Genomic DNA, 14224 nt, shown 5'->3' with positions numbered 1-14224 from the left:
CCAAACTTCCTGGCTTCGGCCTGCATGTAGGATACTTCCAAAAAGTCTGGGGTGGAGGATACTTGCTGGTAGTAGGGCTACTTGTGGTTCTTGAATAATTCAAAGGATTTGGAACTGATCTGGCTAATTTGAACTGGGACACACTTTTCTTTAAAAAAAAAAGAAAAAAGCTGAACAGAATACAGCAGAGCATGTTCAAACTTCACCATAAGGGAAGGAAATCCAAGGAACTCACTGGAGCTCAGAGAGCATCTGTTTGTTGAATATCTTTACAATTTACACCACCTCCTTCAGTGATGCACGTGGCTAGCATTTATGGTGGAGTTAGAGGTCTTGTCTCAGCTTCTGCCACAGGGCAGTGAGAGCTGGGACTGTAGTAGAGGTAATCTTCTCAGGCTATAGAACAGAAATATTCTGCTTTCTAGCTATCAGTCCACCTTGCTGAAGTTAAGAACAAGAGGCATAAGTAATGAACTTTGTGCCCTGGGCAGAGAAGGCAGGGGACAGTTGCGTGGACAGCGGGGGACAGAGTATTGTAAAGTCGTACCTTATCTCAGCTATCACTGGGGCCAACTTTGTGCACCATGCCCTGCCACTGAGGCTGCTGCTGGAGCTGGCTCTGTGCATCGAGCCTGGCTGCAGTTGCCACGATGCGTGTGGGCTGCCATTCTTGTGCCCCTCTGAATTAGTGTACTGGGCCCCAGTTACCAATCCCCACTAATAGGAACAATATCCAGATCTTGCTTGAAAGGATAGGCACTGTGACCTAGGGACTGAGAGATGCAGGAGGAAAATGAAGGAGAAAAGTTAAAGGAACAACAGTGTTCAGGGCTTCATAGCTTGGCAGAAACAACTGCACGAGGAGAGTCCAGAATCTGTCAGCTTTGAGCAGTTTTGAAAGTTAAATTTTATTTGTAATCCAAAAATAAAACAAAACATATAATTAGCTGTTAGGCACAACAGCATCACAGTATTAGAACATATGGTATGAACAGTATAACAAGAAAAGTCTTCTCGTAAAGAAGCCCACAAAAAACCATGCATGGAAATTAAGTATGAAAAACAAATTCCCATGTCTGATATTGGGAACTGTCAAAATTCTACGCACAATTTACTCTTAAAACAAGACACCCCCAAATGCTCCAGTCCTGTCAGACTTGAGGCCCTGGGTACTTTGCGTCAAGCTGAATCTCATGTGCCAGAATCACTCAAGGGTTTCAGAGGTTTGCTAGTGAGAGAGAGCAGAAATTCTGCAGTGGATTCATATAAATGAAAACACCAAACTTGCTTATTGTGCTAAATATTAAAATGAATAGTTAATTCCATTAGTGCAGCCACCTCCCCTGTTTATTTTAATATTACAATAATTGATTTTGTGCAGTTTCCACATTTTTAAGTTTTCAATCTGCTGTAGATGTTTTACTGATAATGTGTAACTGTACCATGGATGTTAGTGGTATAGTAGGAGGTTTTGGCACTCAGACTTCAGTAGCTGGACCTTGTATATTCAGCTGCAGTTTTTAAGGATGGCTATTAAGGGCTCCAGTTAAATGAAAGCTTAGATTCTGGTGCACACTTATACAGCAGAGATGGATTCTGCGGACAATTCCATGACTGAAGAATTGTTGACCAAAGCATACCCCATGCTCTGAGCACATGGGTTGGCAAATCAATGAGACCTTTTTCTGAGATTTTTTCCATTGTTTCTGTTTTTACAGCCCAACATAATGCCCATTAAATCAAAGAAGAACTCTTATTAATTTCAATGGGCATTAGTAAGACTGTTAGACAACACAATGAGGCACCGTTTAAAAACAATAGCAAAGTAGTTCATATGCTGTCTGCCTGCTGAATGATAAGCACTAGTGAATATTTGCCCATTTCACCTAAAGAACTCAATGGAAGCACAGCTCAGGTTGATAACCTGGTCCCAGACAGAAAACTCTTTGTCCTGTGCAGCACAAATTTCAGTGTAATTCAATTTGATTTGAAGGAATCAGATTGGAACCAATGTCTTGTAATAAGCTACAATTTTGCCTGAAAAATCCTGCTGTGCCAAACCCCACCCTGTTAGCCAGCTAGGAAACTTTTGAGTGACAGTGTGTACTGTGTGCGCCTAATCCTGGGCACTTGCACCAGCTGGATTAACCCTTTAGTGGGCCCTAAGCAAACAAACTTGGGGGCCCTAATTTTTTTCACTCAATTTATAATATGTAAAATAAGCATAACTGGGCCACTTCTGCACTTACAGCTCTAGGCACGTGCCAAGTTTGCCTGTGCTTTAATTCAGCCCTGAATGGACCTGGGTCTTCCGCAAAGAAAGAGGACTTCTGGGATAGACTGTGCAATCCTTGGAGGAGAGCCATAAGCAGCCAGGTTTAGGTGTAAGTGCTGAGCTGGAGCTGGTGTTTCAGTGTAGGTACCTTTTGTAAATTTCACCAAATATCGGGAGAAGGGAAGTTTTAACCTGCTACCACTAGTATGGACAGTTTGGGGAACCCAGAAATGTTTTTAAAAAGTATTGTTGCTGCAGCAGGCATGCCTTTTCTGTCTTTCCCTTATGTCTATTCTGCTTCTTTTGAGGAGAGTGGGGCCAATTGTGAAGGTCTGTGTCAGTGACGGCAGCATTAAGATAATTATATCTTTTGTTACTCACTCTAAGATGTTCAATCAGGAAACAAAACATACTAAGCTCACTCTGCTGAGCGTCAGGTCCAAGAGATGATATTTTTATTGTTATTTATTTTTGATTGTTACTATGAAATACTGATATTTTGGATTGGGGGGTTCGTTGCATTGGCTATTGACTGTCATGGTCCCTGCTCCAAAATTCTATATGTCGGGGCAGAATTGTGAATATTTTTTTGATGAAGGAACCATAATGAGGATCTCTGGCACTTCTGCATTAAATGTAGATAAAGATGTGGGTGTGGGTATGGTTGCAGAGGGAAGAGAGCATAAAACTGTTTTCTTGGTTTGGGATATCATTACCACAATTCACAACAGGGGGCCAAGATTAGGGTCTGCAGAGCTGCTACTTCCTTATTCCTACCCCTTGTAGGTGTGCTTGAGGGGCAGGATGGACATACTGGATTACATGGCTGTCCTGGGTGACACAAACTGCATGAGGCATAGGCCTGGCATGGTTTGCTTCCTTCCCAAAGCAGGGACTGATCAGGAGGCGAAGTCACAACCTGTTTTCCAGGATGTGCTTGGAAATGCAACTACGCACTGCCCCTTTCCCAGGGCACTTTATAAACTGTTACTGAAACATCAGAGCTACACAGTGTGAACACACAGCACAGAAACCATTCTAGTAGCTGGAATAACATGAATTATTAATGCCAAGGTTCCAAAGGAAACATTAATGTGCACACCTAGAGCTGGCCCCAGCAAATGTAGTCTAAACAAACAGCATGCAGACAAAAGTAGAGGAAGGTGAGAGAAAAGGTGTGTGTGTGTGTGGTGGGGGAAGAAGTAGACATAGGGGTGGGTGTGGTAGAATTAACTTTTTTTCTGGTTTTGTTTTGTTTTGGGTTTTTTTGTTTGTTCTTTTAATGAAAAAGTTGCAGAAGGAACCTGAGATTGCAGGTTCTACCCACCCCTTTGTGGAATCAACATGGATCACTGTTGTAGAACTCAATTTATTAGGCTAAAATTTTCATGTCCTTCAGGTCTGGTTTCTTCTTAGCATCTGATGTACTAAGGTGTATTTGGGATCTTGACTGCTGTTTTAAAGTCCTAGCATCCATAATCTAATCTGTTAATACTGACTAGGAACCAGCAGCCATTCACATGTCCTGATTCTGCCCCCCAGCAGTTCTGGCATGTGAAACCTTTGGTTTAGGAATTTGTCCTCTGATCTCTGTGGCTTTTTATCAAGACTTTGTTATTGCTTATCTTACTTTGGACTTTGAGATGAGAGGTGCTACATATTTAAGTATTTTTAAAATATTGATCAATTAAAGCCTGGTAACTGCTGTTTGAAGCTGGTAAGTACAATACTCTTTTCACAGATGAGTAAAAAAAGAATTGAGTGACAAAATGGCTTGCCTTTAGTCACAAACACAGTGGCAGATCTGTAAATAGAGCCTGCAGAACCTGACTCCCACTTGGTAGGTCTCACTGATAGAGAAGGGTCTCTCCATTCGATTCAAATCCTGGACACAGCACTTATGTGACAGTTTCCCAATATACTCCTTTTATACTCTTCCCAATATTTATTTGCTATTTCTAAGGCTGGTTCAGTCACATTCTTGTTTTTAAATACAATGAATTGCAGGGAAGGGAGGCTCCTCTCTCTGGAGATTACTCCATCTCCTCCCACATAGTTAAGACTGTGGAAGACAGTGCAGAGGCAGCATCAAGGCACTGGCCAAGAGAAGCTGAATAGTTTCTGCAAGGAGCAGCAGCATAATTTAGCACACAGTAGCTGAGTCCCTGATGTAAGGGAGAAAGCCAGAGGGCAAGGCAGCTATACAAGCCAAACATCCCCCCTCTTCTTCTGCCATCACACACCAGTAAGGAAACAGCCAGCTCCAAAATGTCCAGAATGGGTCTCAGGATGGGACAGGGTCTCTACCCTCTGAGAGGCACAACCTGATCATTCACTCCATGTACTCTGGAGGAAGAATAAGGAGCTGGCTCAATATTTACCTAGGAGTCTACCTGTCTGATGTCTAAGGGGTGGATCTTGTATGCAGCAAGACTCTCTCTGTAACTGGCTTCATACAATATTGCCAGCGTAGGTTTTCTTGATCAGCATTGATTTAATTCTGCATGTATTCTATATAATATGCTTCCTTTATTTCACCTAAGTGATGCGTCTTATCCCTTTTGTAAGCTGGATCAGTTGCATTGCTAAAGGACAGCTAGATAGGCTGCTGTCCTCAGGATAAAATATTAACACTGATTTCTTAGTACTTATTTCTGATGTGTGGAAGAAAGCAATCAAACAGCCAGACTTCAAAGACAGAGTCTCTACATCTCTGTTGCCAGTCCTGCCTGTCACTGCCAGACGTGCAGAACTTCCCAAGCACAGAGCAGAATTTTAATGTATTGAAACCAGTCCTTTTGATGAGATACTGAAGTTCCCTTCTGTTTGGTCTAGGTGGAAATTGCTGAACCTCCTGCACATTTGAAAAGTTTATGAAAATAAATGAATGTCTGGGTCAGCAGTCCCTCTTCATAAATGGGCCCTAACATTCAGCTTAAGACTGCAAACTGTTCTTGCACCAATAATGGCCATGTCTTTTGCTTGCCCAGTTGTTGCCACCCCGTGACCCAACCCTTTGCTTTCCTCACATTGAGGGGTTCCAAGTTGAATATTCATTTTGGAAAGCTGAGATCCTGGTTACTTGGAGCTGGTATACTTAGTGACAGCCTTGGTGCCTTCAGATACAGCATGCTTGGCCAGCTCCCCTGGCAGCAGTAGACGCACGGCTGTCTGAATTTCCCGGGAAGTGATGGTTGAGCGCTTGTTGTAATGCGCCAGACGAGAGGCCTCCCCAGCAATGCGCTCAAAAATGTCATTGACAAAGGAGTTCATGATGCCCATGGCCTTGGAGGAGATTCCGGTGTCGGGATGAACCTGCTTCAGCACCTTGTACACATAGATGGAGTAACTCTCCTTCCTACTCTTGTGCCTTTTCTTATCCCCCTTCTTCTGGGTCTTGGTCACTGCTTTCTTGGAGCCTTTCTTGGGGGCGGAGGTGGACTTTGCTGGCTCTGGCATCCTGAAGGCTGTTCACGCTAGCACTTTAAGCTGCTTGAAAAGAACATTATTAAAATCAAATTCTACTCAATTTCTTCCTCTACTGCCTCATCTCTTTGAGAGGTATGGCATTCTCAAGGAAAAGGAAAGAGACTTCCCTGACATCTAAGAGGTTATTTCCTCATGGCCTACTGCCAGCATTGTTAATTTAAAAAGGTATCAAAGCTGCCTTTAAATGAGTTAGTTTGGGTACCAACAGCAGTCTACCTGTAGTAGCACAGACCTCATGGCAAGCTAATTCACCCTGCTCTGAACTGCAGAGCTGCTAATACACAGGGTAAATTAGCTGAGCTCTGTATTGCTGCAGCTAGATTGCTTCCAGTAGCTAAGCTAGCAAGTCTGAAGCCATCTCAGGTACCAAGGCAGCAAGGGAACCCCAGACACAGAACTAATGGTAGTGTGGGCCTGAGAAAAAACCTTCTGAACTGAGCCCTGGCTGAAAGGAGGTTGGAGTTGCAAGCAAAGAAATTCTCTCATTTGGTTTGATTCCCTGTGTTCAGGAAAACAGGACTTTGTGCATCCTTTGTAAATAAATGTGTTGCACAGCAAAGATCTACAATGGCATCATTGATTTCTCCTCTGAAAGGGAAGAAGCCACAAGGCCCCAACTTCTAACAACTCAGGTCACAAAGGTGGAACCATATTCTTAATATTACTTACTTATGTGGGAGGACTTCTATTGAGGTCTCCTTTCTTATATATCCTTATATTTTCTTTGCCCTTCTCCCTGCTCATCTTGGTGGTTTGCCCTGGGCCCATTTACATCATGAAAACAATAACTCAAAGGGGTTTCACTATAACAGTTTTCCCCTGACCTACAGAGGTCTTGTCCACATTGCAAACTTTAAAAATGTGTTCTAATAGTGTGGTAAGATGGTTACATTACCAGAACCCAGTTCTAAGATCCTGCATTTCCACTACAAATCTGACATTTGTCCCTTGACCTAGTAAAAACAAATGTGTTGCAACCTGGTCCTCTGACAGGAATTTTTTTTGTATTCTACATGAAAACTTTTATCTTACTGTAGACAAAATTCTACCCTACCCCTTCTTGGTGCTGGAGCTCCAGCTTGCTTACAGCTTGGTCAGTGAGGTGTATTTCGGCGGGCAGGAGAGACTGAAGAGAAAGGGGTGCTCTGGGACTGAAGGCCCATGTGAAGTGGATGAAGAGCAGACATGAGAGAGAGAACTGGAGCAAGATATACATCCACACATGCACAAAACAGGCAACATAGAAAGGAATCATAGCCTGAACCCTGTTAGGTAGCTGCTGGATTAATGAATGTGCATGCTATTCTCCCTTGATCTTTGGGAAGGAATGAGATGTGGCCCTTCATGGCTGTTGGACTTTTTGGCCATTAGGCCAGACATATCTTACTCTGTACTTAAAAATAAAACCCATTGGACTAAAAGGTACCTTGATGCTTTTGGGGGAAGCAGACACCCTATAGAACCCTCCATATTGTATGAAATATCCTGTTTACTATCATTCTGTATGATGCAAAAGACAATCTTTTGCTCCAAATAAAGTAACCAAAGGTACGGTTTACAGTGAAATGTGTTTTAGCCCTCTGTATGAGTGGGGAAGACTGAGCAGACTCAGGCCAGAGACGTATAATCCCCAGATCTTGGAGCTGTACCAGATAGGAATCCATTCTCTTCAGGAGCAATAAGGTCTCTCAGGAGCAGCAGGCAAAGGCACTGTCTCAGTGTAGCCTTGGGGATGTTGTAACAAGTTTGCAGATACTCTGCAACGTGAAGGGAGAAGGTTTCATTTCCCCTCAGCTCTTCTGATACAAGTCTCATGCTCTGTGTTTAGTCGGAGACTAGAAGTTGGCAATAAGACTCGAATCCTTGTCTTCATGCACACAAAACTCGTAGTAATATGAACATTAATTCTACTTCCCATGCTTCCCTTCCTTAATGCATCTTGTGGAAAACAAGAGAACTCTGTAAATCCAAGATAAGATTTATTAATATTACCCAGGAAAAACTGGGCTTGGAGAAATCTGAATGTAGCTCGAAAAGCCCACTAGCAAACTTCTTCAATGGGCCAGAATCGCTAACACTTTCCATAAAAGCAAACAAATATTACACAAATTTTCAAAACTGAACTGGCTGGAACAACCAGCATGATGAAATAATAAAGAAAGGAAGGTATTGCCCTTTCAGTTTGTTCAACGAGTGAAACTTCAAGCAGTAAAGCAACTGCTTTACAAAACTATGTGGTATTCAGTTGTTTTCAGGCAATGTTATACTGTTATGCATTCAGTAATGAGACACATGACTAGAAGATCATGGGCCTTACACATCTTACAGACTTGTTTTGAAGTTGTAACAGAAATAGTTTGATAAAGAGGGAGCTGGGAGATGAGAGTAACTAACTCTCCCTAAAATCAACTTACACTCTGCCAGGGGAGAATCAAGACCTAGGGCTTTACACAGCAAAGCACTCATTTTGAACACATGAATAAAAAAGTTATGGAAATCATTGAAACATAGTGCTAGAAAGGACCTCAAGAGGCCATCTAGTTCATCTACCTGCTCTGAGGCAGGATCAAACATATCTAAAGTACCCCTGACAAATGACTGATTTATCTGTTGACTCATATTTGTTTTGCGATCTATTTTAACCTTTAGCTCCTTCTACCTTGTCAGGTATTCCCCATTTTGTATTTGTATGTATTTGCATTAGAGTTGTCCTTCCTAATTGCAGTGCTTTGTGTTCTTCTTTACTGAATTTCATCTTATTTTAGAACTTGTTTCCAAATCTTCAAAATTATTTAAATCATCCGTGCCTGGACTTTTTTTAAACTAGGCTGAGGAGAAATCAACTGAACTAAACTATTTATCTTGCTCTCTCTGCCTCTTTTTGCATTTTTCTGGCATGTTTCAGAAGTTCATGTAGAACAGGGGGGTTTGGCGTGTGGGATCCTGAACTGATCTTAAAATAATGGATGCGCACAGAAACTCTGAGAACTGCCAATTAAACAGCTCACGTTGTTTCTTTTGTATGCTTCTTTCTCATTGGAAACGTAAAAAAATATTGGCTGTATTCTTTTGTTTGAAAACATGGAGATATTTATTTTCAGTGGGAAATCATTTTCTAAGACAAGAAACAACTGTGTACTTATATGCACTCCACTTTTATGGGGTTGTTTTTTTCCTGAAAAGCATTCCAACAAGAGCATCATAAAATGCTTCATGTCTGTTGATATTTTTAATGTGCTTCTTCATATACTTGTTGTTATTCCTACCTCTGCCCAAGTTTCAAAGTTAGTATAGCCCCATGGCAGGTGCCAAAATCCTTCATTTGTGGACAGGACAGGTACTGCAGGCCACAGCAGTGTCCCACTAACTCAGTGGTTTTCAACCTTTTTTTCATTTATGGACAAATGAAATGAAAGCAAATGAATAACATTTTTTTGGTGTGGCCCCCTTTGGAAATGTTGATATTCACATACTTTTGATTGATCGTAGCCATATTTCAGGGACTCATTAGATATAGTCTGAAGACCCCAGCAGTTCACAGATGACAGGCTGAAAACCACTGCACTTATTAAAGTGCTCTGCTGGATACTGTGGTTGGGATCTTGCTCTTGGTCTCATTTTAGCTGAGATATATGCCTTTATGCTAAGCTGTCTGGGCCACTCTATGTGCAGGTAAAGGTGTAATGGGATATAATGTGCAATCCATACAATCATGCCCCCTGCCGTGCCACACCTGTATGCCAAGAGGTGTGATTGTGGGATCACACAATAGATCCCATCACACCTCTATGCTAGTGCAGGGGGAGCCCAATCTGAGACTCTCCCTGCTGTAGTAAGGAGCAAGCTCCTGCAGCTGTGAGTCCCCTCAGCTCAAGAGCTCCCAGCTGCAGGCTTGTCCCATGCATCCCTGCAGCTGGAAGACACAGGTGCTGTGATCTCCCAGATCTGGGGGTTTCTCGGTAGTGCAGGGCTGGGAGATCACAACTGACACAGTCTCCCAGCCATGGGGGTTTCGCATACCCCTAGGGCTGGGATATCACGGCAGTTGGAATCTCCCAGCCTCAGGGATTTCATGCATCCCTGGGACTGGGAGATCACAGCTGTGCCCCATGGCTGCTGGGACTCAGCTGGGTCCTGGCATTGGGTGGTGCACTGCCAGGACTCAGCATCCACAGCTGTGGGACTCTTGGTCCTGGCAGCTGCTGGGGCTGAAAGTCCCTTCAGTTGTGGGACTCCCAGCCCCATCTGGGCACAGTGCTTACAGCCACAAGGAAGACTCTGCTACACATACAAATTAAAGCTTGATAACAACCAGCTATCTGATTTATTATAATCTTACTTCCACTTTCCTCAGCCCCACCCAAATTTCCTGTTGCACACTAAGAGCTAGATAAGAGCTGTCTTCCTTGCAATTTGTTTATATGATGCCTATAGATTTTGATTTCTTGGTAGTGCAATAAATCAACAACAGCTTAAAGGAGTTCAAGTGACATTTAAATATGGTAACCATATTCTTTTTAAGGAAATCCAGGCCACTCTGTTTCAAGTGAAGGCAGAGCAGCATCATGTGCCAGGCAGGTGGGCAGGCAGGCACCGCTGCTGCTGTGCAGGTGCAAAGAGAGCAGATTGGAGAGGTGCCCAGCCTGGTCTGCCCCCGACCTCCAGCTGCGGCTCAGTAGAAGCCAGGCTGGGCACATGCAGGTGGTGAGGTGCCTGCTCCAATCTGCCTACCTTGCTGCTCCGCAGCAGCAGCAGTGCTTGCCTGCCTGGCACATGGTGCTGCTCCACCTCCCCACCAGACTGTGCCCTGTTTTCCTGAGCAGGACTACATTTCCCATGGCATGCAGGAACCAAGGACTCCCTTAATCCAGTGGGCCACCAGGAGAGGAGACCCTTATGCATCATGAGAGAGATATTTTGGCTACAGGATCCAGGCCATGAAGAGGGAGGGCCTGAAGAAAACAAATTCTAGTGCTCATAAAGTACCAGACTGAATTTCTGAATCAAAGTTTTTGCTTTTCAGTCTAATATTTTTGGCTTTTTTTTTTGTTTAACAGCCAAAATTTTTGAATTTTCAGCTGAAAATGTTAGGCTGTGATGTTTTGCTGATTTTTTTTTTTATTATTTTTATTTTTTTTTAAATCAGAGTTCCACAGAATATGAGTAATTACTTTCCAAACAGCCCTAAGTAGCAAGGTGACTCCTGATACCCTCCACAAACAGGAGATCCTGCCAGAAATCAGTGAGAGGGGGCTGATGGGTCTGGCTTTTTATCAACTGCCCCTTCCTTCAGGAAAGTGAAAAAAATATGGTAGACACTAACCATATGGTAGTGGTAAATCATATAGTAAACCATATGGTAGTTTATCACTAACATATGGTAGTGAAATCTCTAGGAACCAATGGGACATAAAATGCAATAGGGAGTCTAGCTGTCCAGTTTGAGACCCACTTTATCTTTCCCAGTCCCTATGACTCCTCCTTCCTGGAAAGGCTACATTTTTTGCTGAAGTGGTTGTTTAGCACTTGTGCCTTTTCCATTCTTGACCTTGCTGATATAACAAGAGTACCAGTTAGTGCTAACTGTGATGGGCTGCGATTTTTGGTTTTTTTGTTTTGTTTTGTTTTTTGGGTTTTTTTTTTTTTTTTCCAGGATTTGGACTGTTAACCCCAACTCTTTCTTCATATGGAGCCCAACAGTATTCGGTTTTTTAATTCCTATTGGTCTGGCCCAGATTCAAATTGCGACCTCTAGGCAATCAGTTTTCTGGCCCATTTGGAATCCCTCAAGCCACTGAGTTACTCTCTGGATATCACACACTGATGAACTTGACAAGTTATATTTGCATAATTATCCCATTTTTTTGAGTTTTTGATGGAAATACTGTACAGTGGACATGTGTGGGGAAAACATGAACCTCAGTCTTTCAAACTTTATTACTGTTTGAATGCTCCTGACATTTGTTAAACTTTTGACAAGCTATTTCAGTCCTTGTTAGACCAAATAAAAGCCATTTGGCCACTATCATTTACTCAGCTCCATATCTGAATTGTTTTGTTGGTTCTGTCCAATTAATTTTCCTTCTTTAATTCCATTTGCAGAATAAAATCGAGCAAATCTAGCTTTAATCCTAATGTCAAGTAAGTTAAATTGCAATTTGCTGCTACTCTTTGTGTTACCATCACTCAAGCACAAAGAAGGGCAGCAAATTACAGTGTGTTCCCATGGAAAAGCAAAAAACCAAAAAAGCAAAAAAGAGGGCTTCCTAATGGGCTCTTTCATGTGGTCAGAAATATTATAATGTCACAGAAGAAGGTTTTAAGATGCAGTTTACAAATGGCCAGACTGCCATCAAGTGACAGGACCATTACTGGAATGGTGTATTTGTGCAGACTATAAACTTGCTTCATATTAGGATACATCTTACAGGGAAGTCACATGAATTCTCTGACATAGAAAGTACTGTTAAGAGTCACATTAACAGGATTCCAGAAAACAAATGGACATACTTGATAATTTGGTCATCAAGGCTACCTTAGAGTGCAATTGGGATCAGCTGTGTGATGATTCACAGTGAGACACAGGGTGATGCTTGCTCACATGCATGAAATGATCATCATATTTCAGACTGGGAGGAATTTTTTCTATCTGGTATATTGTCAAGGACTGTGGTGACAGTGCCGTATTAATTTCTTCTGGAGTACTGATTAGGGTTTGTGTAATAGGTCAAAGTGAGTGTGTCCCAAATGATAAATTTCTTACTGTTGTATAGGAGAACGGGGGAATCTTCCAAACCTCTACTATTTTTTAGAAGTGAACCCAACAGGGAGAATCCTCTGTATTTTAAATATATTTTCTTTGTAAAATCATCATTTCATCACCAATGGCTAAGTTCTATCCTTGAAACATGTAAATGCAGTTCTTATGTTCTCTAACCCAACCTCCATGCATTTTATTTAGCCAGAGAAGATATCTGGGAGATACCTGCTATTAAGCTTAATTTGTGTTAGGAAGAATTACAAAGCCTGACAGCTGAGAGGTTCCCTGGCCCTAAAATCTGTATAATCTTTCACAAACACTTCAGAAATAACTATTGAGAACAATATTATTATGTTTTAAGTCCAGAGATCTTTGACTTCCTCTTTATTATTAGAAGGTGTGGCAGAATTCGAGTTTTATTTTTTAATAATGTTGATGGATAGTATCAATATTTATTTTTAAGCATTTTTTATTTTTATAAATTCATGCAATCCTGAAAAATTAAATCAGGGGCATGGGGGGCAGACAATTAATTAATGACAGTATATTATTATTATAGTTAGTATTATAGTCTATTGTTTGTATTAACCTAGCACTTAGTAGCCTTAGTCATTAGTTCCCAACTACCTGACTATGCTTATACTCATTGTTTCTTTTATTTTCATTCTTGTGCATCTGTGTTTGTTGTTTTGGGAAAAAGACAAACATTCTAAACACCCCAAATAGGTTTTGTGATCTCTGTAAAGACAGTACTGTCTCTGCCAGAACTGAAATGATTTCTCAAGGTTCTGAGAACATTAATCAGAGGTGCGGATGCACAAGCACAATGGAGTGCTTTCTACGGCTGGATGTGGGAGGTAGTTCTTGAATTTTTAAACAAAAGGAAGTCCAGCAGTTCTGCCTCATTCACTATCTGGAGTAGAAGTAAATGTCTGAGTAACACGCACAGTACTGGGGGAAGCAACACTGCTCTTCCTAGATCAAATGCTGCTGGTTTTACTCCAACAGTGAAAACAATGAGGGAGTAACATAATGGGGGGTGGGGGCAAGAAGGGCACCAGCCCAGCCTACGTGCTGGCACGCTGGGTGGGGAGGGAAGAGGAGAACAAAAATAGCAGCCAGTGCCATTGCCAGCCTGGCAGAGCTTAAGCCGCGCCTGCCACCATTGGCCCAGGGTGCAAAACTGCCAAGCTATGCCTTGGGTAACCTGGATGAAGCGCCCTATGTCTGAAATTCAGAGATGCTGGGCATCAGCAGATCACCTTAGCTTCACCTGGAATGTGGGATGTTCAACACCTTGGAAACAGCAAGTTCCAGGTGCTTGGGAGATTTTATTATAAATAAAAGAGCATTTTGAAAAGCTTTTTAATAAACTACTTTCAACTGAACTTTTATTATTGGTCTGTTTTAGAAACTCTCTGTGCTGCCCAGCTTGGCTAGCAAGGGCCAATAAAGGCAAAACAGGAGAATGAATGTTTTCTTATAAATCAACTCCTATTTTGTTTGTCAGAGTACATCCAGCAATGTACATAACAAAAACCTAAGTTCAATACTCAGCTAGCTCTCCTCCAAAGAGATCCAAGGCTTGGAGGAGAACCATATTATTGTATTACACCTGAAATATCCTCATTACCCTAGCCCATCCAGCAACCCCCACAGCAAATACACAGGGGGCAAAAAGAAGGTACCGGGTAACGTGA

General features: G+C 42.1%; 1 protein-coding gene across 10 annotated transcripts in view; it reads right to left on the bottom strand.

Moving 5' to 3' along the window:
* Positions 1-889: 889 nt before the first annotated feature.
* Positions 890-14224, bottom strand: part of LOC109292109 (histone H2B 5-like) — a 27895-nt gene continuing 14560 nt past the window's right edge. For 7 of the 10 annotated variants that reach the window (XM_019509368.1, XM_019509370.1, XM_019509374.1 and 4 more), the window contains one exon: positions 890-5764. In XM_019509368.1, the coding sequence (XP_019364913.1) occupies positions 5354-5734 (381 nt within the window). In that variant the 5' untranslated portion in view covers positions 5735-5764 and the 3' untranslated portion in view covers positions 890-5353. Of the gene's footprint in view, positions 5768-6818; positions 6916-14224 lie in introns of all 10 variants that reach the window. The other 3 variants (XM_019509367.1, XM_019509376.1, XM_019509372.1) reach the window with 2 other exon arrangements.

The sequence above is a fragment of the Gavialis gangeticus genome, unplaced genomic scaffold (assembly GCF_001723915.1).
Source record: "Gavialis gangeticus isolate Ggan-Ray unplaced genomic scaffold, GavGan_comp1, whole genome shotgun sequence".
NCBI classification, from domain to species: Eukaryota; Metazoa; Chordata; order Crocodylia; family Gavialidae; genus Gavialis; species Gavialis gangeticus.
Note: the sequence above shows the minus strand (reverse complement) of the source record. Positions and strands in the feature narration are given on the sequence as shown.